The sequence below is a fragment of the Nanorana parkeri genome, unplaced genomic scaffold (genome assembly GCF_000935625.1).
Source record: "Nanorana parkeri isolate BGI_ZX_2015 unplaced genomic scaffold, ASM93562v1 scaffold2111, whole genome shotgun sequence".
Classification (NCBI taxonomy): Eukaryota; Metazoa; Chordata; class Amphibia; order Anura; family Dicroglossidae; genus Nanorana; species Nanorana parkeri.
This window is the reverse complement of record NW_017308379.1, coordinates 185555-209862: the sequence shown is the minus strand read 5'-3', so window position 1 is coordinate 209862 and position 24308 is coordinate 185555. Positions and strand designations below refer to the sequence as shown.

At 41.3% G+C, this 24308-nt stretch overlaps 1 protein-coding gene across 1 annotated transcript; it reads left to right on the top strand.

The window, feature by feature from the left end:
- Nucleotides 1-2270: 2270 nt before the first annotated feature.
- On the top strand, nucleotides 2271-19891 carry LOC108800718 (centrosomal protein of 78 kDa-like). Its single transcript, XM_018572706.1, has 7 exons — nucleotides 2271-2467; nucleotides 5354-5393; nucleotides 10389-10535; nucleotides 11777-11854; nucleotides 14129-14295; nucleotides 18114-18261; nucleotides 19349-19891. The coding sequence occupies exons 1-7, from the start codon at nucleotides 2271-2273 to the stop codon at nucleotides 19829-19831; spliced, it is 1260 nt and encodes a 419-aa protein (XP_018428208.1). The 3' UTR covers nucleotides 19832-19891.
- The last annotated feature ends 4417 nt before the right edge of the window (nucleotides 19892-24308 follow it).

Genomic DNA, 24308 nt, shown 5'->3' with positions numbered 1-24308 from the left:
AAGGATTTTACGGTGAGTACAAAAATCCTATTTTTTTGGGAACAAATGAATTTCTAAAAGTGAATGTGGTTTTCATTAGAGAAACTCCACTCATTCCAATATCGAACGTTAGAATCAAATGAAATTTCAGTCGACATTCGTGATGTGTCTGGGAGGTAAAGAGAGATCTTTGGCACAAAAGATTGTTCAGAAATTAACTAGTGTATGGGCAGCTTTGGTGTGCCTGTCTTTTGTACCTGTTTTTTTTTTTTTTTTCCCCGGGATCATGCTAATTCTGGTTTCATAATTAACGTTAGGTACATGAAGTCATTATTGGAATAATTGAAACAAAAAAATAAACACGCTAGCCAACAACTAAAACTATAAATGCATTGCTAATGCTGTTGAGGAATTAATGCAACCGTGTCTCGGTTGGGGAGTTCATCCAGTTTGGTTTTCAAGTTACGTGGTCTAGTTGCTGGTCTGTTTTCTCACAAAACTTCTGGATAGGATTGCAGTGAAAAATCTGACCGTTTCCTTCATTCATGCTACATGGATGAATGAACTTTCTGCTGATTGGCAGCAGACACCATTCGGCCAACAATTTTCCAGCATGTTCCTTTGACATAAGTCAATCTAATGATCTACTTTTGTCAAGGAGATTAGGTGATTGAATTTCACCCGATTTTAGCAGGAATGTCGATCCGTATGTCGTAGCTTTAGTGTGGAGGTGTCATCTGCCCTTCTGTCTGACCATGCAGGGGGCACATCAGGCTGCATAAGGGAATCGGGAGCAAGTGTGTATGTACAGGTGTGGTGTGGGGTAAGGAGTGATGCAGGGCAGACTGCAAAGAACAAAAGGGCATTCATGCCTGAATTCTCTGATCATGTCTGCTGTACTCCCTCTAAGTTTTTTTTTTTTTTAACCACTTGCTGACTGGGGTGTTTACACCCCCTTTCCTGTCCAGACCATTTTTCAGTGTTTTTGCTGCGGTACTTTTACATTTATTCCGTCATGTAATGCTGTACTGAAATTAATTTTATACAATTTTTTGGGGACAGATAGAGCTTTCTTTTGGTGGTATTTAATCACCAACGGGGTTTTAGGTTTTTTTCATTATATAGTGGGAAAAAAAAAAATTTCGGGGAAAAAAACTGTTTTCCCTACGTTATGTTATAAAACAATCATTATTACCCAAATTTTTGGCAAAATATAAAAGACGGGGTCACGTCGGGTAAATAGACACCAAACATGTCAAGCTTTAAAATTGCGTGCGCCCGCGAACTCGCAAAAACTACCATACCTAAAATTGGCCATAGACAATGCTTTAAAAGCATTTACTGCTCATCAGTTTAGTGTTGTCGGTGATTGATGGGCCAAGAATTATTGCTCTGCGACGTTCGCAGCAATATGTAACATGTGCGACGTAATGGATGCAATTTTTGTATGTAAACAGCCATCGCTGGCTGTTTACATTCCAGGCTGATTTCCCGCTGCGGGCACGAGCAGGGCGGGATGGGACTTTTAAAAAACGCCCACCGGCATTCAAGAAGCCGCTGCCCGGCCGTTTAATTACAACGGCTGGACAGCAGGTGGTTAATGTTTCTTTAAGGGCCAGTTTACACCAATTGCGTTTCGTTCCAGTGCGGTAGCTGCTGGAACGCACAGCAATCGCACACTAAACTCCCTCCTTCGTTAAGGGGCATGAGGGGGTGTGGCAGGGCAATTAAGTCAATGGCACCGCAGTCACGCCCCCCGTGCATGCTCTATGTTTTTGCGTTTACACTGGACAGTAACGCAGGCAATGTTTTCGCACTGCGGGTGGGGGGGGGGGGCAAGGCTGCAGTGCCATTCAATGCACCGCCACGCCCACCCTTTAACGAAGGTGGGAGTTTAGTGTGCGATTGCTGTGCGTTCCAGCAGCTACCGCTTTGGAGCGCACAGCAGTTGGTGTGAACTGGCCCTTAAAGTTGTCTTGCTATGCAACTTCATTCATAATATCTATTCAGTTACTGTCCTTGACTCCAAATCTGTTATTGCACATGAAGGGTGCATTGGGTTTTAGAGTGGAAGTTCTCTATGTTCAGTTTTGTAACTTTTGCAAAAGAAATACAATGTCACTAAAATACTGTTTTGGTGAGGCATTTGGACATCTATGAAACAATTTTTTCATATAAAATTATAAAATATGTGGCCATTTTATATATAGATTTAATCTTTAAGTGACCCTTTTGAGAAATATTTAGGATATTATGTAATTTGCTATGTAATGTTACGATTTTACCATAATATGCCTGTAATCTTTAATGTTGTTAAATCCTGCAACCCTTCTACATCTGTACTTTTCTCTGCAGGATTTGGTAGTAAGAAGCCCTTTGTTTCTGGAAGGAAATCTATGTCCAAGGAACCTTATGCTCCACAACCGAAGCCTCCAGGAGTCGAAGGATTTCTTCCCTGGAGAACTGCAGAGAGGGCAAACAGGCACAGGTAACGGCATCCTTCAACTCGAAAACTGTCCACTCTCCTAATGTAGAATTGGCAACACATATTTAGGTAGTTGGGCTTTTTTTTTTTTTTTTTTAACCCTTTTGCTGCCACGAAGTATTACATCCAGAGTTTGTTTACCTTTTTACAATGAGCCGTTGGCTCACATCAAATGCAGACCTAAAAATGCAAAACATAATATAAAATGGCAGCACAGAAGTGTTACTCGATTCATAGGAGATTTATACTCCAAGAGAAAGTCCATATCAAACGTTCTTTATTAAATAATCTCTAGTAAATCTTATAGATCTAGTAAAGATATAGAAATCTTATGTCATATCACCAACCCATTAAAATAAGACAACATTGCCTGTAGAACACATGCACACAATTTCTTAGCTTTAGGAGTCCATGCAGCCTACAATTAGTATAAACAGCAAATCCGCTTTCTTGTTTACATCAAATATTGGCTGCACTGATTCCAAAAGTTGAGAAATTGGAGTTGATTTGCTATTGCAAAGTGAGCATGCTGTATATTTATAGTAAATCAGCCACAATGTGTGCATGTGTTCTGAAGACAACATTGTCTTGTTTTTTTTGTGGGTTGCTGATGGTGATTTATTACATTTTTATAAATGTGTTTTGTGATAGATCATTTAATATTGCGGAGTGCAAGAGTAGATATCCATAAAGCATGATAGGAGAACTCTCAATTGTCTGTGCATAAATGAATGCTTGCATTCTCCCTTTCTCTCTGACAAGCATAATGGCTTGTTCATACCACGTTCGGATCATTTCCAGACCAGAACAGTTTGTTGCCGACCAAAAAAGCATTCCAGTGTATTACTATGGTATTTCTGGGCTCTGTTCACACCATCACAGTCTGTTCCAGTCCAGACCCCCAAAAAATACTGCTTGTCTTATTTTCTCTAGTCTGGAGTGCATGGAAACGCATAAAAAACACTTGCAAACGAACTGGACTGCACCTGAAAGCCAACTTTAAGCTTAAAAAAAAAAGCGTCAAAATTGCGGTAAACACGCTGCAAAACGCACTGGACTGCGGTTGCAGATCTGGTCCGGACATGGTGTGAACATAGCCTTAAGCCTGTTTCCAGGGGGAAAAAACAAACTACTCTTGCAGTGGGGCTACCCCCGCACTGCAAGGGTCAACTGCTTATTTTTATCTAGGGGTATTGTGTAAAGAACTGTGTAAAGCTGTCCCTCAGGGCTGAACGAGAAAAAATTCACAATGTATGGGCAGCCTCACTTACCTGATCTCTGATCCGGCAGCCAGCGCTCACCTCTTTTCCCTATTATCCAGCTTGTGGACTGTCCGTCAGCATACTTACATCTAATGTAAGGCTCATAGCTCTGCATTACATGTGAAGAGGTCAGTGGACCACAAACCCAAGGATCAGAGGGGAGGGAGGCTTTGGATGCTAGTCTTGGAGCTTGCAGAAGCAGGGATCAGGTAAAAAAAAAAGTCCTCTAAACAATACGCATAGACAAAAGTGAGCGAAAATCGTAACTCTCAAGCAACCAGCCCCGTGGTGCTCCACTTCCCTATTCACCTGCCGGCTAGCTTCCGCAGTCGGCAGGTGAATGTAAACGACCGGGATCAATAGCAAGAGTGCTATTGGCTATTTCAAATTAAAATAGCCAATAGCAGGCTAGAGATTGCACCCGTCCACTGAGCAGAAGCGGACCTGAGAGAGAACTTTCTCTCTCAGGACTCCTCCTCCTTTAATAGCCAGCCTGCTATTGCAATTTGAAATAGCCAATAGCAGTCTTGCTATTGATCCCCATTGTGTACTGGCTGCTGCCGACTGCGGCAATACAGTACACAAAAGTACACTCTTCAGTTTAGGACACGATCAGGTTATGATGGGTTTATCAGAACGTAACCCGATCGTAAACTGAGGAGTGTCTGTATTATAGTGCTGCTTTGTTCAGTACTTTAAAGAGGAACTTCACCCTTATCTTAAAAATGACAACAAAGGCACATTTAGAAATGTTTAGTAATGATAATCTACAAACAGATACAGATAATTGCCAGCTTTTTATTCTTTGCATATCTTATTTTTCTTTTTCCTCCTCATTCTTCTCCCAGTGTCCATTTTTAATAAGGGCAGATTAATCCATATCCCTTTACTTCCTGAAACTCTGGGTCTGCCTTATGGAACATGTGACAGTGTACATCATCTCAAGGGAAATAATACCTCCCCCAGATTTTGTAGTTTACGGAGGAGATTTCATAGGAAGGCACTGGTGATGTAACCTTCCCAGGATGCATCTGTGAGGCCAGGGCTACATCACTAGTGTCTCAGTCAACCGGGAAGTGGGAAAACATTGATTGTAAGTCAAAGAAAAACATGTTTGTTTAAGTAATTCATGTAAGATGATTTTATATCAGCATGCAGAGCTGATTTTTAGTTAAAGGGGTAAAGGTCCTCTTTAACCACCTTCCGTCCATGGCCGTTTGTGAACGGCCAGACGGAAGTCTGCTAGGAGCGGGAGGGCATCTTAAGACGTCCTGCCCCTCCCCCCCTCTCGTGTGCGGCACTCAGCGCGCACACGAGAATCCACCAAAAGAAAGCTCTATGTGTCCCCAAAAAATGGTATGAAATTCGTATCAGTACAGCGTTGCATGACTGAATAAACATCAGTCAAAGTACTGCAGCGCTGAATACTGAAAAATGGCCTGGCCAGGAAGGGGGTGAAACACCCCGGTCTTCAAGTGGTTAAGTGTAACACGCCTATATTCTTGCTGTTGCTGTAAAGTCTTCTTTTTTTGCCAAGATCATATTATGACTGTAAATGTCTACTATGTCGCTGTCTGTTAAAAAAAAGAAATGGATTCAATAAAATGTACTTTTGTTTTATCTTTAGAGAAATGTCCTTGGACTGTATTCCATATTCTCCCATGCAGGTAAATAATTTATACAGTTATATGCAGTGTCCTTGCATTATACACACAGCAGTCAATACAATTAGGAAAATGGTATGATGTGGATGATATTTCAGAGATTTCTTGAAGCTACACATATACCTGTATTGACTGCCTGACCTGGCTGATATTGTATGAAGAGAGAGAGAATCCTCTTTTCTGTACGGAGCAGCAAATAAATCAGCCAATTGTGAGGAAAGTAGCAGGCAGCTGGGTTGGCTATTCTCAGGCAGTCTTCTTCCCCAGACATACACCAGGGTTGTGTGACTGTTTCCATGCTTCATATACATATCCGTCATCCATGAAGCATGTTTATAGTTGGATCACGTTTCAGGTATCTGATCCTGTTCACAAGTCTGGTTGTCATCTAGTGTCTTAGGCTACATTCACACTAGGTGCGATTAGATGCATATATATGCGTTTAACCACTTCCCATCTGACCATTGTAAATAAACAGCCGGCCGGGACACTCTTGAATGCGGGTGGGCATTTTAAAACGTCCTCACCCATGCTGCTTTTGCGCGCATGAGCCGGAAACCGTAGTCTCTTCAAACGGCTGGCCCTAGGTGTCATTAGGGTTCTAATCAACCCATGATGTCTCCATAAAGAGTATCTGTCATATCCTTTTTGCTATCACATAAGGGGCTTGTTAGTCCCCTATGTGATGGCAATAAAGTTAGGTGTAAAAAAAACAAAAGTTTTAAAAAGTAAGTCACATATCAAAAAAAACAGTAAAACATGTTTTTTAAGTCCCCTGCTCACCACATACACGCACATACAAACGTGAACATGTGTCCGGTGCACCAATGTGTGAAAACAATGAATGTACATAACACACGTTACATATCATTGTGAATGTTGGAGTGCGAGTAATAATTCTAGGCCTAAGTCTGTTAACACTAGATTTATGAATGGTAAACGCTTTTAAATCGTCGCCTACGGACAGTTTTGGGGATGGTAGTTTTTTTACGATTTTCGCGGGCGTGCACAATTTTAAGGCTTGACATGTTTGGTCTTTACCCGACGTGACCCCGTCTTTTATATTTTACCCAAAAATTGGGTAATACGGCCAGTTTTGGGGATGGTATTTTTTTTGCGATTTTTTAAATTTTTCTATCTGTCCCAAAAGAAATGGTATAAAATTAATTTTAGTACAGCGTTGCATGACGGAATAAATGTCAAAGTACTGCAGCGCTGAAACATTTAAAATGGCCTGGACACCAAAAATGGAATACCACAATAGAATGGAAGACCACCCCGGTCTTCAAGTGCTTAAAATGACCTCCATTGGATCTATTGACACCTTTGCACTTAGATGCTTTTTCTCGGCAGTCAGTTTAGCTGCGTTGAGAAAAAAGTCAAGTGATTTGAACCTCTAAAACGCGTGTAAATGCAAGACGTGTTTATTTGCTGAAGTCTCATTGGCTACTTCAATTGACTGTTTCAATGGACACAGGACAGATGCATCAAAACGCGTATGCGTGAACGTGCGTCATTTTGAGCATTTAGAAGCATAAACCAAGCCTGACAGTTTTTGCAGTGCATAGTAGAATGTGTTCCTGTCTTGCAACATCATCATCTTGGTGCACTACTGCAAACCCCTACTGTGCCAAATGTTGCCAAACTCATTTTTCTGAACCATTTTTTATTTGGGGCAGATCGTGAGACTTCTTGTGTGAAAAGCTGCACTTGGAATTTTTTTTAACAATTGGTGAAATTGTTGCATCTTTCTTTTTCAAACCCTTCAAATCGAACTGTATAGTGCATCCAAAAAAGCATTTTTACTGTGCACCAAATATTTGGCGATCCGACAATAGCTTATCTATCCCCTTTCTCGATTTGAGAGGACAGTTTATTATTGACCTCAATAAGCAGCAAATACTTTCCTTTCCCACACTCCTACGCTGCACTTATTTGCTGCCAGACTGCCTAAGATTTCTGATCAAGTTGAAGCTTACACAGGACTATGCTCGCCCTGCCTCAAAATGTCAGTGCTCAGGCCTGGTGATTGCCACCGTGCTGCATTGTGAGGTTGCAGAAGCAGTGTCACATGTGCAATAAAACATGGATTACTGGGTATTTTTTGGGCAGCTTGGGGAAGGTGATAAATGGTATCTCACGTAAAAGTGTTTCCTTAGTGTTGCATAGAAAATAGGGTAACAAATAAGATGACTGAAGTGCAACATTGCCAATCATTCGTTTCATAAATCTGCAAATCAGTTCCATTTCTATCTATTATCAACAAGCTAATGGTGGTAATTGGTAAAGAGCATTTAATAAACGTAACCAGGTCTTCTTTGTGCCTCATACTTTTAATCCGGGGGCTGCCAGCTGAAAGTCCATCTCCTAGACATTCATTGGGGAGAATTTATTAAAACTGGAGCAGACAAAATCTGGAGCAAATTTGCACTGCAACCAATCAGCATCTCTGTCTCATTTTCAAGTCTTACCTGCGCAAACTGAAGAGAGATGCTGATTGGTTGCCATGGGCAACTGCTCCAGATTGTGTCTGCTCCAGTTTTGATAAATTCCCCCCATTGTATTTTCTGATCTTAGGAGAAGTGATTGTTGAACTTGCTACCACTAGAGGTCAGTAGCAGTTCATCAGGAAAAATATAAGGCCATACCACAACCAATGGCGAGCGCTATTTAATACATTTATGCCTTGAGAAAGTTCCTAGGACCTCATAATATGCTATTCAAAAGTGAATCCTAAAGGGCTCATTCACACCAGATGTGTTAGGACCACAGTGTTGTGGTGGTGTACTGCATGCAGTGTGTTGCAATGCAAACCATCGCTGCGGTTAATTTAACCGAGTGAAATGTTACTTTGTATAACTTGTGACATTTCAATAAAGTTCTAACAAAGTTCCAACAAAGTGCATCATCATTGTTTATGCCAGCACTCACCACTGGCCATGCATTCAATGGCTAGTGTAAACCAAACCCTTAAAGTCATATGTGCAGCTGACCCAAATGTCTAGGTTTTCCAACTGCCTTACATGTAGATAATATATTGATTGCTAGCAATGTTGTTGAAGCCAATATATTTTTAAGGGTCACACTTTTAAATATGTTGGGTTAACGATTTGGGAGCTGCATATTTTTAATAGCACAAAATTCAGGGCTGTCATCTTTATCCTTCCTAATGGCCATGGTTATATTTGGGTAATGACATCAGCCAGCATCCCCAGCCCCTTTGTTTACAATTACACATCCCTTGCTCCATTCAGCTGCGGACCAGAAAGTTCCCCAGTTGACAGCTGAATGAGGCCGGGGATGCATAATTAGTTGCCAGGATGCCGGCACCCCGGCTTTCAGGCAGCTGAATGGGGATGCATAATTGGTTGCCAGGACACTGGCAGCCTGGTGTGCTGGTAACCAATGAACTATGACTTTCATGACCGCTTTCTAGCACATACAGTATATGTCCCACTCTGAGCACTGGCATCTCTCTGTATGCCAGATCAGTGTTGATCTTAATTACCACCAGCTTTATCATCTTTAATCTGGTGGTCCTTTTTAAAAAATAGAGCCAGAAAAGTAGCGCAAAGCCTTTATTAAATTCTCTCCCCCCTCCATATTCTGTGTAATTTACTGTTTACATGTTACTTATGAGTTTGTAGTAGCACACCAGTATTGCATTCTGTGTTTGCATTCATAATTATGCATATTTTATCTTTTTACAACCCAGGTCAGACAATCCTTATTGCCAGCTCTTAGGTAGACTGATTGCCTATCTCATTGCAATGACATTTGATATGATGTTTAAAAATGATGAACAATTGTAAACTGCTAAAGCTGCACAGACAGCTATGCAAGTGGGTTAAAGCCCAGTCCAGGCAATAAGGATTGTCTGACTTGCAGCCAGATTCAGTAGTTTTTTTTATTGTGCTTGTGTGTCACATGATACTCTGCTGTACACCTCTTTAATATGCACCAGTATCTGTGGGCAGGGCTGCGGTTGGCTCAGAGTGAGGGCATTGCTGAAACCATGAAATGCACCAGCCTGCATTTTTCCAGGCACAGATTTAGGGCCATACATAGGGAGAGGATCCTGGCAGACAGGGGTGTTTAGCTTGTAAGGTAGGCTTGTACAGAAGATGAATGCAGGTTGACTGTATCAGCTACCTACTCATAACGTTACTGCTTGGTTGTGATGTACTGTATATATAGGATACCTACACATTGTATTCATTTAAACTTTTTCTCTAGGTTATGTTGCAACAATTCCTCCATTGCCTTTTCTGTACTAGAGCAACAACAGTTGGATGTCCAATGTCTAGTGCTGTTAATTCTTTTTATATTAGAACTGTCTCTGTTTGGGTCATCATACAGTCATGTCTATCTCCCCTCACATAATCTTGGTACCAAGTGGTATGCCCAAGCTGATAATGATACCTGGTCCCTAGGTTTAGCAGCCAAATCTGCCACTGTATAGCCACTATACAGAATATTTTACTTAGAAATTAAAGCATTTAATTATTATTATTAAATAATACAACAGTATTGTTTGATGTGTTAGCAAGTTTGTACACCAAACAGTCCTCAGTGAGTCATGTATTGGCCGTACATGCGAACGCTATTACATTATAAAAGATGTACGGTACCTGCAAACCTTTAGTCCTCATTCACACTACTAAGAGCCGGCCCATACAGATCCGTGCGGCGTGCATGGCCGTATCGGGCCGCTCCCGGGAAGGACTTCTTCTCTATGGGAATAAGCGGCCATTCGCTCACCCAAACTGCACATCTGTGCGGGTGTCTGTGCTCCGATCCATCCTGTCTACAGAGACCCGCATGGATGTGCAGTTCGGGTGAGCGTACGGCCACGTACTCCCATAGAGAAATGATTGCATGAATGAATAAATTATATAATTTTTTTTCTGAATGGTTCGTCTTGGGTACCTTTCATGAGCATATGTCTTTGTTATGTTTAATATGTCTTTATGGAATGTTTCTATATTCTGTTATCAGACAGGTAGTCCAGTGAAAGTGTCTGTGGATAGTGAGAGCTCCTGTGACAGTGATGAATCTGAGGGTTCTGCAGACCTTATCATTGACAGATCCAGGGTGTCTGGGACTCCAGAGAAGAGGGATGCGAGAAACTACAAGCGTTTGCAGGTAGCATACTTTCAGTATATACATGTCCTCCTCTTTTTGGTTAAGGCTAAACTCCTTGCAGACCACTAAATATACAGTTGAAGTGCATGAGCTGTTTTACCTGCCAAAATATGTAAATTATGTTCAACCACCCTTGTTATTTAGACACCCCTGCTAGATAGCATATAAAGTTTGCTCACCAGCCTCCTGATAGGATAATGAGAAACAGTAGACTGATGAGGTCATCCCTGTGTTTTTTTTCCCCCTGTATAAATGATCAGGAAGAGATAATGACTGCATCTTGCATTGCAGTAGATCTCTGATTTGGCTTAGAGTGCTGACAATCCTTTTCCCGGTCTAAAATGTAATGTTGGCAAGTCAGATTCAGGAATGTATTTTACTTTTTAATTATTTTATTTTTATTAAAAGCCTAACCAAAATAGATTTTTTTTCTTCTATCGCCTGGTGCTCAGCAATAAAGAGATGCTATAACTTTGCCTATTCAGAGGAAATTGAGAGCGTCTGCAGCTAGCCCACATCCTCTGATCTTTATACTTTCAGAGTCATACTCCCTTGCTGCACCGCCACTCTCCATCCCGCCCCTGGATGCGGGAAGCCGATCGGAATGATAAACAGTGCAATCCAGAGGCTGACTGCTCTGGAACGTACTGTTTATGGTGTGAACCGGCCCTCATAGCTGTTACCAACATATCTTGACAAAGTGTCGGTTCACACCATAAACAGTGTGTTCCAGATCCGGTCAGTCTCTGGAACGCACTGTATCGCATTCTGGCCAGCTTCCTGCGGGAGGGAGCGTGTCGGTGTGTTGAAGTCAATGGCACGGCAGCCACACAGACAGTGGTCTAAGGGGCATCATGAAAACATGCGTTATACATACAGTTAGGGTGATTGATCCTAGTACTATTTACCCTTTTTTCTACACAGATGCCCTTTGCAATCTTTGGAACAAGCCCAGTTGCATCCCATTGCTCCCTAATCACACCTGGTTTTATTTTATCAATCATTTTAATTAAAGAGGTTACTTTCAATAATGATAACGTGACCCTAAAATACAGACAGGCTGAATGAGGTCTAGAAAACTGTGTGTGCTGCTAGTTTCATGACAACTGACTGCAAAGAAAAGCTCTCTGCTGTATAGGTCTAGTGTATACCAACCATCTCTGCACCCTGGTAGTTCCGCCACTGAGTGTATTCCTTGAATTCTTAAAGTATTTTAAAGGCGCCTATTTCTTGTTTACTAGGCTGCATTGGAGGAATGCCAGCTAAGACTAGAAGAAGAAAGGAAAGCAAGGTTAAGCGCTGATGACAGGATAATGGAGGTAATGTATTATTATTATTTTTTTTTTATTGCTATCATTAGTAATATCCACAGTCTTTACATTAAAAAATTCTGACCTTGTTGCATAATTACATTTGCCTTAGTATAGAAAGTGGCTATTCTGCTGCTGTTTGAGGATTTTCTACCAGCACAGCAGTTTTTCTCTTATTAGCAGATACTGTTCAGGGTGACTTAGAGAAAACTTGGTGGAGGGCAAAGATTACAGCTGCCCTCTGAATGAAGATTTCCTCCGTAAGTGAGTTTCTTAGACAGCTGGTTACATATTTAGCTTCGGTTCACAAGTCATAAAAATGACTGTCCTCTATAAAAGCAATTGTTATCATTCTTATTGCTGAATTAAAGTCTGAATGAAGCCAGTGAGATGCAACAGAAAGTGAGAGAATATCTCTGCAAAGTAAAAGGGAATCTTCTCTTGGTTGTCACTGGAACAAGTGCCCTCTTTGGAAATTTCTGGTCTATTCTTGTTCCGTTGATAACTTAAAATGATGGATTTCCCATCATTTTTGTCTCAGTAAAAATGGTCACCAGGACAAATGGAGAGGGTGAATCTCAATAAAAACTGACAGAGGCTCTAATCAGTCACCACTTTATCAAAAACACATGAACCAATGGAAGTCAAAACTGAGTCGTAGAGTAGCTATAGAAGAATGAGTCTGTTGGCGGAGGTGAGTTAAAGCATCCGCCTTTCATTTTCGACGGAGCTTGATAAAGATAGACTGAGCTCTATTGAAATGCTTTGACTTATCTCATCGGCAAGGCCCATGGCTGTATAACTGCTTTGGACATATACACAAGTGTATTATTCGACAAGGCACTGCTTGTCTTTTTGAGACTCTCATCTTGAGAAAGACAAGTCGTGCTTGACAAAATTTCGACCAATAAATTTATGTTGCTACATTACAAGACCTGTGAGTGCCTCTTCCACTGGACCATTTGTATCTACTTGGCTTGAGTGCACCTGAGCAGCTTTCACACTTATCTAAATGTGTAGAGGCAGTCAGGGGTTTTGTAATGTAACAACATAAATAAATATATTGGTCCACGTTTCAACAAAGCGCTTCTTGTCTGAGTATCTTGAGAAAGACAAGCAGTGTCTTGTTGAAACGTCGACCAAACATTCAATGACATTCCAACCATGACATTATGACAACCCGCCTAATATTGAGTAGGTCCCCTTTTTGCTGCCACAACAGCCCTGGCCTGCTGAGGCATGGACTCCACTAGACCTCTGAAGGTATGCTGTGGTATCTGGCACCGACCGTTAATAGCAAATCCTTTAAGTCCTGTAAGTTGTGAGGTGGGGGCCTCCATGGATCAGACTTTTTTTTTCCAGCACATCTCACCCTGACCGGTCTGTGGCTTACGCAGCCCCATAAATAACAAACTGCGATGCACTGTAAATTCAGACACCTTTCTTTTGGAGCCAGCATTACTTTTTTTCAGTAATTTGAGCTACAGTAGCTTTACTGATCAGACTACACAGGCCAGCCGTCGCTCCCCATGTACATCATTGAGCCTTGGCTACCCATGAACCTGTTGCCAGTGCACCAGTTTTCCTTTCTTGGACCTAGTAGGGCCTGACCACTGCAAAGTGGGAACATCCCACAATGACTGTAGTTTTGAAGTTGCTTTGACCAAGTTGTCTAGCCGTCACAATTTGGCCGTTGTCAAAGGTGCTCAAATCCTTACGCTTGCCCACTTTGTCTGCTTCCAACATATCGACTTCTGGGACAAAATGTTTACCTGCTGCCTAATATACCCCACCCACTTCCAGGTGCCATTGTAATAAAATAATCACTGCTATTCACTGCACCTGTCAATGGTCATAATGTAATGGCTGATCAGTGTTTATACACCATGCAGTTTTCTTATAATATATGAGAGTGTTGCTTTTAATGTACGTATTCTTAAGCTAATCAAGCTGTAAAGAGATACAAGATGAATTACACCCCAGGAAGCCATTTGCCATTCATTGACGTAATGCTAGTGTGTGAGAGATAATGATCAGCTAGTTATTTATGCTGTGAAACGTTTAAGAATAAAGGGAGAAGGGTCATTAAGATAAAGAATTATGACTTGTCTATCATTGTCAATTGCTGCATGCTTGTCCTGGTTGTAAATCAGAAGTTCTGAACTAGCAGTTTCCGAAAGAGGTGAGATCTCTGTCACGTACAACTTATAATCCATAACGACCTATGACAAAAAATATTGGATCCTCACTTTTGTTTCCTCTGACTTCTTTTTTTTATTTCAGCTGGAAGTTGAAAATACCCGATTAAGACAAATCAATCACACTCTTTCAGAAGCACTTGAGACGCGAACGGTAACGTCTGTGCTTTTGGAGGATGAAGGAGTTCTTGACAGCATAGAAAGATCCTTCAGTAAATTCCACGCTTTCCTGGATCTTTTGAAAGATGCAGGGTAATTGTATGATGTTATTTAATGCACAAGCATCAGTTGGACCTGATTTAATTACTTATGCTTATTTTGCTCTAGGAAGTTGCATGTTACATTAGAATGTGCTGATGTGGGATGTGGCACCCCTTATACCTCCCTTAATCACTCAATACTCTAGAAAGTTGATGCACTAGATCTGATGTACGAGAACACAGGTGCCTACATGTGTGCAGATTACATGTAGATAAGGCTTATTTTAGACTTTGGCCTCTAATAACAGAACATTGCCACCACTGGATGCGGACAGACATCTGCTAGGATATCGAAAGTGATGTGATCTTTGAAAGGCCACATTGCTGCGTGTGTGATTACATCCATCGCCCTTTGCACAATAAAGCTGTTTGCACTTTTACAGACCCACATTTTTCAGACTTCAAATTCTATTTCATCATATATGGTAGCTACACCTGCTATTGGTTGACTGTGTACTTAATGGAATTTTGTCTCAGTCTGATGCTAAGGTTAGGGTTCTTGGGGGACCGACTTCAGGAGACTGTTCAGAGCTACACTCTGGCTGCTATCATTGATTTGTCCAGGTAGCTACAGGATAGGTCAAATGATGCTGAATAGAAATGAATCGTCAGTTTTGATATTGCTATGAAAATAAGTGGTATCCTGCAGAGTTATTGTTTTAGAACTGTGGTTTCATTTGCTGGACTGCCTTTTACATGGAGGTTGGAGAGTCTGGAGCTTAATAAGGAATTTGTTTAATGGACCCTGTCATATACATTTATGCACCCCTAGTGTGTACATTTCACATTATCCTGCGGTTCTGCATGCTTGCTGGTGTGTGAGTTTATAAGATCGCCATTTTATTAATGCACATATTGAAGACTAGAGAAAACATTGAGGAATATAAATTGACTTTGTATTATGTTTGCTAGGGAGCTCTCTGCCAGGTAGTGCTTGACTGCAGTAACTGCATGAGAAATAACCCACCCTGATGATACTTTATTGTTTCTGACTGCACCTAATGATGGTATTCATTAACTCTGCTGGATAATAGTGCTGTAGCCAGCTTACAGTGCATGTCAGGTCTTCTGTGTAATCTGTTTGAATATTTGATGTGTCTGGTGGAAAATGCTACTAATACAAGATATGATCAACTACAGACAATTAGCTGATGTGCCTAATGTGGAAATTACCCTGACAATGCGATTCCTTAGGAATGAAGTAAAAATGCATCTCTATTTATAATGCTTTTCTCCACAGAAAATCCTTCAAACATAAACTGTGTCCCCAAGCACCCCTAACCTATAAACTGTCCTTAATGTTCAACCTGATCCTAACATTTAACTCTACCTCTGTTTGAACGCTAAATGCCCAGTTACACCAAAATGCAATGCATGCATTTTTGTGCGTTAAGGTGTGCTACATTAGGCGACCCATCCAAAATGAATAGGTTGTAGCGCACATCATTTCATGGAAAAATAGGGATTGCTGCAGCGGGTGCATTGTTCAGGTGCAATTTAAATGTATTGCATTACCTCAAATGTCCAGTGTGAACAGGCTCCAGTACGCAACTTAACCCTTTGTCAGCTGGAAGCACTTTTGTAGCTCCGTACGACGTACGTCCTTGGCAGCGAAAGGGTTAAACTTGATGTATATTCAAAAAGTGAAGATTTTCTATGTAATAAAACCTCAACATAATTGTCTATTGTTGTACTGGAACCCGGATGGCTGTGCTCAGTTGGCAACCCTGGTCCCTAAGGGCCAGTTCACACCAGCTCTGGTACGTTACAGCACGATTCTCTGCTAGAGCGCATCCCGACCGGCTTCCTGTGTTTAGGGAGGGGGTGTGGCGGTGCGTTTGCCCGCACCGGAACGTGTGGCACATCAGTGCTTGCATTCCGGTCCAGTGCGATCTGAAAAAATAGTGCATGCTACATTGTTTCAGATCGCACTGGACCAAAACGTAAGCACTAATATGCCATGTGCCCTGGTGCGGGGGGTGTCTGCGGTGCCATTGACTTCAAAGCACCGCCACACCCCCTCCCGCCCCTGAACGCAGGAAGCCGGCTGGGATGCGCTCCAGTAGCGACTCCTGCTGGAACGCACCGTAGCTGGTTTGAACCAGCCGATGATTTGAACCAACAAATACACCTTTAGTAATGGCAATCTACAAACACATACTTATAGATAACTGGAAGATTTCTATTCTTTGCATGAATTATTTTTAGTTAACTCCCCATTTTTCTCAATGTGGCCATTTTTACTAAGGGCAGATTAATATATCTCCCTTTATTTCCTGGAACTCTGGGATATGTGATTAGGACATGTGACCATGCACATCATGTCAGGGGAGGAAAATGCCTTTTGAAATTACAGATGAGATTTCCTAGCAATGCCCTACTGATGTAACCTTCCCAGAATGCAATGCTTGGGGCGCTTGCCCAAGAGGACCAGGAAGTGGAAAAACAGTAATTGAAGTCAAAAGAAAAATGTTTAACTAATGTATGCAAGATGATTTCATATCAGCATGCAGAGCTGATTTTTTTGTGAAAGGGGGTAAACGGTAAAGGTTAATTATGCTCATAGAATCTAAACATTTTAAAATAATAACTTCAACATCTATAGGTTTGCGTTATTAACAATGGTTCTAGTCTGTTCTAATTGGTGAACAGACAATAATAAAAAAAAAACTAGTATGGAAACACCCAAAAGCCAAATAATTCTGGCAGCCTTATGTTTGCTGTTGAAGCTCAACATTCAGTAGTTACACCTGCTACTAACTGCCTATTGTTTGGGGCAAACAGATTTATGTGGTCGTGACTAATTGCTTGAATGTGGAATGTACTGCATAAGATGGACAGCATTTTTACTATATGCAATCATTGACGCTACTTGTACTGCCCCCCATATCACCAGGCACTTTCTCGGTCCTGGTGATGTCGCTTAATCTCTCTGATGTTTGACCACATCTGCATTATTTTCAAAACTTTCTGGTTTACTTGTGTTAAACACAGTCATTATAGATTACTACATAGCAGGAAGCAGAGCCGGCATATGCGAAAATATGCCTCCCCCAAGAATATGAACAGAAAAAGGATTTATGAAACTTTAACACTTATTATGCTGTCAGTATTCACATTTTTAAAGCTTTTCTCTCATTTCTTGCCTGGCTGTCACTGGGACAGGAAGTAAGGGAAAAACCTACCCAAAGGAGAAACAAACCGTAAAAAAAAACCCTACTTTTTAGAAGAGTGCGGAAAAGTTAGAACCTTGTTCAAGTTTATTTTTTAAAATATTGCTGTGTTCCCCTTGAGTAATTTTCCCCTTACTACTTTTAATTGACACCTTGTGCGTCAGGTTGTGAAAGTGTGCACTGGGATAGAAACCAAGGTAAAAGTCTCATGAACATACACATAGACAGTAACAAATACCTGACAAAAATTCTAACTCTTCCTAACTCTAAGGCACCGTTCACATTGAGCGATTTTATCGCGCGGTAATTCCCGCGATATCGCGGCTATTTACCGCGCGATATCGCGCTCCAATGTTTGGCAATGGGGCAAAGGGTCCTGCTGTCGCGGGCCGTGTGTGGCTACAGCAGGACCCTTTTTGGAGCGGATTTTGCTGCCATTCAATGCTTTTTCGCGCAGTGTGAATGGGGCCTAAATCCAAAAATAAAACAAAAAAGTGGCTGAAGCCTCTCCTATCTATGTATCTATCTTTTTTTAAACATCTTTTATTCATATTGGAGTTTCTGTTGTGCATAGAATTTACAATAACATTAATAGAATTCAGTAATGTAGTGAAAATCCATATTTTTATGTTTTCAGCTTGGGCCAGCTTGCCAGTATGGCAGGCATTGAACAGTCTGACTTTGCCCTGCCAGGGGATCCACAAATGTCTTCAACAATTGGACAAGCTCAACCATCCTCCTCTGAAACCCACAATGACCTGCAAAAAACCTTCCTACTTGACCGGGTAATCAGAAATGGTGTTAGGATATTTCAGATGATGATAATGGTTGATCATTTCATCATCACTATCATTTTTCTCAAATCCCGAAAAACAAAATCTGCTTTAACTGTTGAAGCTGTTTCTTCTATGAATATGGAAGACAAGCACACACTCATGCTACTGCACCTAAACTGGTTGCATGTGATCCTAATTTTAGATAAAACAGTAACTCTTTCTGTGAAAAAACTATAGTTGCTGTGTATAGTTCCCCCAGTCAGGTACATGGGGAAGAATTATAGAAAATGTGAACTGTTGGTGGCCATATGTTATGGCTCAGCAAATGTGTAGCAGAGATTGAAAGCACTCCAATACCAGGTTACTATATTTTGCCTTTTGTAAGCTGTACTGGTAGTCAATGTATGTGATATACTGTATATGTTTGTTAGTTGTGGTGTTGGGGGTCGAAGGGTTCAGGCTGCAGCAAACACCAAAAACACAACTTGCTTAACTGAAATCTGTGCCCCTATACTGGTTTGGGTGAACCCTGACACATTTTTTTAAATTAATTTGTAACATTAATTTAATTCATGAATTTGTGACATGTCAAAATACAGCAACAGTATAACAGTGGAACTCCCAGGCTGGTAAAAAAAAAAAAAATAGGTCTTACCTCCTAACATATGAAGAAGGTAATGCTTGTTTTGTCTAATACAAAGTATTACTTAACCCATGGTCCCGCGACAGCTGGTACTCCAACCTTCTTTTCCCCAATGCCAAAGCGTGGGTGGGCCTTTTAAATCATCACACACGATACAGGACCAGCGGTAGGAAGCATACATTTTTTTTATACTACCCAGATCATTTCTCCAGCATTTAAATAAACCAAATGCAGGAGGCTAGTTTGAACATACCTTAAGGAGGAGTGATCACAGCTTCTAGTTCTTGTAATCTTTAATATAACTTGTGGGTGCAGTATATGTTTTTATTTTCAGGGAAAGCATTGCACTTCTGAAATGTTATTGTATTTATATTGTGTGGCTGGGTTACACATAAACTGTGCTTTCCAGAGTTGATCTTTAAGTTATTCCTTTTTTTTCCCCTCCTGGCACAGAGAAGAGATAAGGAAGACCCCCCTCCAAGTCTTTCCGTAGAATCCCATGTCATGGCTGCAGCAGCCTTCCCTCCTCCTGGTGAATCTGATAAAATTCACGCCAGCAGCTTGAAGAGCAAAGAGTTTGATCTTCCTATAAAGGATTTGGAGTCACACAAGAACAGCACGATGCCTTCTGAACAGCAGAATACAGATGGTTTAAAGAGAGCCTACCTGTCGGAAAAGAAAGGAGCTGGTAACGAGTGCTCTGCTTCAGATTCCAGCAAAAGCAGGAAAAGTAGTGCAAGTAAAAAGTCCAAAGATTCATCTAGCGGAAAGGATAGAAGGCAATCTTCAAAAAGAAATCTTTCTGTGGCCTCGTACAAGGTTTGTTCTGAGGATGCTGGACATCAAAACGGTCACAAAAGTTCACCTTTTTCTGATGTCAGTGAATCAGAAATCCCAGAAAACCTACACTCCACCAGCCACAGCGGTTTAGAATGAGCAGTGATCGTTGACTTAACTTTGATCAAGTTTAATCTTTCCTTTTGCTGAACATGTTTACCTAGAAGTGAATGGGCCCTGCTGAAATGCTGAAGTTGTTTTCAGATTGGCTCCATGGTAGTTTTATTCACTCCCAGTAATAAAAAAAAACCCATGAAAATGACAGCTTGAAACAGCTGATCTAGTTGCAAAAAGTAATCAAATTTGGCTGCAGAGTACACAGTTAGCTGGTAATGCCGTGGGCTAAAAAGACTACTTGACTCTTAGGGGTCTATTTATAAATATCTGTAAATGTTGGTTTTGTGTGAATAATGGCAAAAACGAATGTTCAAAATGGAACGGAAATAGAATGGAATACTTATTTTCTATGCTCCTCAGCTCCATCTAGTGGCTATAGTGCAGTGCTACATCACAATACAATGAACCTGAAAAGTACATTTTTGGCCATTATTCGCACAAAACGAACGTTCACAGATATTCGCAGGACGAAGGGCCCTGCAGATGGTTTATAAATAGAGCCATTTATGAGCAATTGTGAAATGTTGCCAGATTTTGAATTTGAAATGTGATACAAACCAAAGTGATTGATTGCTTTCAGCAAACCTTTTTTGACTTTTTTTTAAAACTATTTGCTATTTTCATGTTTTTGCAGCATATTTGATCTGGGTGCAATAAGAAGGTAATTTTGTATTTGTAATATTTATTAGTGCTTATTTCATTTTTTTCTTAAGGTTTGTAAATAAAATTATTTATGTAATTTGTCTGTGCTGTCACGTTATTTTCAAATAAATGGAAGCCTGGTTTATTTTATTCATATAGCACTCTTTACCCTCTCCACCACATAGGTAATGTTAAAAAATTAGGGATGCACCGATGCAGATACTAGTATCAGTATCGGTGCTGAGTATTTAAAGATTTCCTCTGACCAGCAGTGCCATAGGGAAACATAGAGCTTGCTTCCCGGCAATCAGGAAGCCAGGTAGCAAGTAATGACCCGCCTTCCTGATTGTCTGGCTGAGAAGCCGGCTTTCCAGCCAATCAGCATGGAGCCGTCTTCCAGGCCAATCAGGAAGCCAGGAGGTGGGGTCATTACTCGGCGCCCAGCTTCCTGATTGCTCAAGAAGCCGGCTCCATACCAGCAGAAGCACCTGTATCGGTACTCGGTGTTGGCATTCATTCTACTTGAAAGTTGATTTTCAGTTTACATCACAAATTCCTTTCTGGAAAGGACTTCTTCTGAATGTAGAAACATGATGGAATCCTCTTTATTCCCAGACTACTTTTAATTATGGAGTCCCCATTTTTGCTGCTTTTATAAAATGTTTAGTGGCTCTAGTTGGATCATCGTAATACAATGATTCCTGGGGACTTATTTTTTTTATACACAGATGACCACTGTTAAGTAATGCAGGTGAAACTGGTCTAGGTACAACCTGATGAGTTGACTTGGCCAGGGGACATTGGTCCATGGACTGGGGGAACATACAACATAAAATCAATCCCTGGTCTAACTGTAGGCAATTGGATTCTTTTATGTCTAAAGAAACTCTCATAACCACATTGTTCTACTTTCAATCTTACAAATTATGCAGATATTTCTTGAAGAGCATGTTCCTTATAAATATCTGAATTTGTAGAAAATATATTGCTTGAATCCAGCATGCTAACCTGAAATGTACTTAGAAAAGGTCTGTTATTTCCTAGATAGCATTTTGTGAATGGTTGAGCTCTGTTTTATGTGTTTTTACTGAGTTTGCAACTCTGCGCTGTGAATTTAGGTAATGTTTAACCTTTTAACTAAAGATATAATAAAGTACTTGGTAGTTAGGGTTCAGGAAAAAAAGCCACGTGGAGTTCATTTAGGTCACGTCTGTCTGCACATTCACCACACGTGGTTCTTTATTCACTACACATGAGATAAAAAATTACATGAAAAGAGAATTTCATCACTCCCAAGACTCATAAGTCTTTTGCCCTAGGTGCAAACCATATGGTTCACCAAGTCCACCAGCCTTAATAGTAAGGGAGAAATAGCAACACACAAGGATTTTCTTACTCAAGAAAATGTATTGCCGCAGATGATCCTGTCCTGAACTGGCTCCTCCACTGACACATATCACCTCTTTCGTGGATTAGTTACAGCCACTCTATTATACCATTTATGTGGTTTAACTCATAATTTGTGATTGTATGAGCATTACTTACCAGACTTTCCCATCAGTTACTGTGGAACCAGAAAATTATGCCGTTCAGATTAGAAGAGAGTATGTGCTGCCATCTTGCTATGTGGGATGACAGTGTAGATATGAATCTGGAGTCCACTTATTCCACAAGTAACACTCCGTGAAACAGTTTTTATGACACATTTAGGATTAATTTTCCTTCAAGAGGTGCATTGCATCTTGGATGCATTTAAGTGTGTTTTACATGCAATATAATTTAATGCTATGGAAAAAACGATGCCAAAGCAAAGCTGGAAGGCTAATGAACTATAAGAAGAAAAAACTCTAACCCGCTGCGAGTGGGCATTGGTTTCAAACTGGACCTTTCAAGCATCACAATTTTTCCCCTTTCTTGGCAATCCAGGCTACATGCTTGGATAAGGGTCTTTTATGAATCTGTTATGGTGACACCGCAGGAGATGAGAACTAAGTTGGGTCCAGGCAGAAGATCAGGGCGGACAGCAGACAGAGAATGGTCAGAGTCAGAAAACGGGAAGCAATAGTATTAAAGCTCTTTTATACATGCAGGAAGCTGGGTTAAAGACACAGCAACAGCCCCTTGCAGAAGCTAATGCTTAAATACCCCTCTGAATCAGAGGCGACACGCCCAGCCTTACCTCAGGGCACTGAGATGTCCAGGTCTGGAATCTGTGACTATCATTAACCATACTGGCCTGGATTCTGTGAGCCATGCGAAATAATGGCAGAGCTCCTATGAGCACCATCAGAGGTACTGGCGGGTCTTCTGGAAGTCCTGATTGAGATTCTCGGAGGAGATCTGTAAAACCCGGCAGGGACTCTGAGCTTACCATAACAGAATCTTTAGGGGGCACCCTACAGACTTTGTAGAATAAAGCTAGCCTGGGAATTACAGCAGAGGAGCTGGAAGTGATGCAGTCAGCGTTGCTTCTGGCTCCATTCGGGCGGGGAGGAGAACAGCAAATTAATGCTCGCTGGTCTCTCTTCCTGATGACACCCATGATACCAGTCCCAGGCCCGCAGGAGGGGCAGTGGAGCCTGGGAAGCAAAGTAGGGGGAGCCCATGGAATCGACCTGGCGGCAGCTCGGCTGCCAGAATCACTTTCAGTGTAAAGCCGTCAATTGACTTTACACAGGTAAACAGAAGTCTGCCAGTGATGTATGCCTTACATTGCTGACAGCGAAAGAATTTAAGAACCAGCACACCATTTAAGAAAAAATATTTAAAAAAACAGCACTTGGTATGTGTGCTACAGTGTGGTAAGGTGTTTATGCATACTTGCACATTATGGTAAGAGCCCCAAAACCTTGAAACATGCACTATAGTTTCATTTTAAAGGAGAACTATGAGGTGAGTGATGTTCACTCAACCTCATAGTTCGAGCCGACGTGTGACAATGATACTGGCTGAACAGACAGTGGAGGGCACAGCTGGCTCTGTCTGTAGATAGGCAGAGCCAGCTGTCATTCACGCAGCTGGGTGGTTCTCGACAGTAATGTCGGGATCCGTCCAGGCTGCGGTGGTCTCAGTATACCGCGAGCTGCAGCTCGCGGTATACTGAGCTTTGGTTCACGGGAGGAGGTTATTATATGTCCTCCCGTGATCCTTAGGAGAACTATGGGGAAAAACACTTACCCCATAGTTCTTTAAGTTTCAGCATTGGATGAATGTACAGAAGTGATTTTATACCATGGTACTTCTGTAATTGTGTGCAGCTCAATTATGCAAGGTCACAGCCATGAACTTGGTTTACAGATGAAAGATGCCTGTCCTTGGCATATAGCAGCCAAAAATAACAACGTAACAATGAATAGGCCATTGAAAGATAAAAAAATCAAAACCAGGTTTTGCTGCAATATTCACCTTCAGTCCAGAGATTTTCCTATAGTACTTTTTTTTCTCCTTCTGTTGACATGTATGGCTAGCCTAACTCAACAAGGGGCGTGTCACACCTCTGCAGAGAAACCACTGCTTCCACACACAGAGCGAGGCTGTGGCTGCTTTCTAAAGAAATCAGATTGCAAGCTTTTATTCAGACCAGCAGCATTGTTGTAGAAGCTGCTGCATTTCTGGGAACCATAGCACACTCTCACACGTTGTAGTACATCTCAATGAGCTGCAGTACATATTAAGAGCATACAGTAAAATAAAAAAATCTATTCATTTCAGTACAGCGCTGCATGACAGAATAAATGTCAGTCAAAGTACCGCAGCGCTGAATACTGAAAAATGGCCTGGATGGGAAGGGGGTTTAACACCGCGGATGTCAACTGGT

Bases quoted from the DNA above. Each gene is read 5' to 3' on its own strand.
- LOC108800718 (XM_018572706.1), top strand. From the start codon at position 2,271: ATGCCTGTAATCTTTAATGTTGTTAAATCCTGCAACCCTTCTACATCT. The intron at 2,468-5,353 runs GTAACGGCATCC...TTTTATCTTTAG, and splicing joins GAGAGGGCAAACAGGCACAG to AGAAATGTCCTTGGACTGTA. The intron at 5,394-10,388 runs GTAAATAATTTA...TTCTGTTATCAG, and splicing joins TTCCATATTCTCCCATGCAG to ACAGGTAGTCCAGTGAAAGT.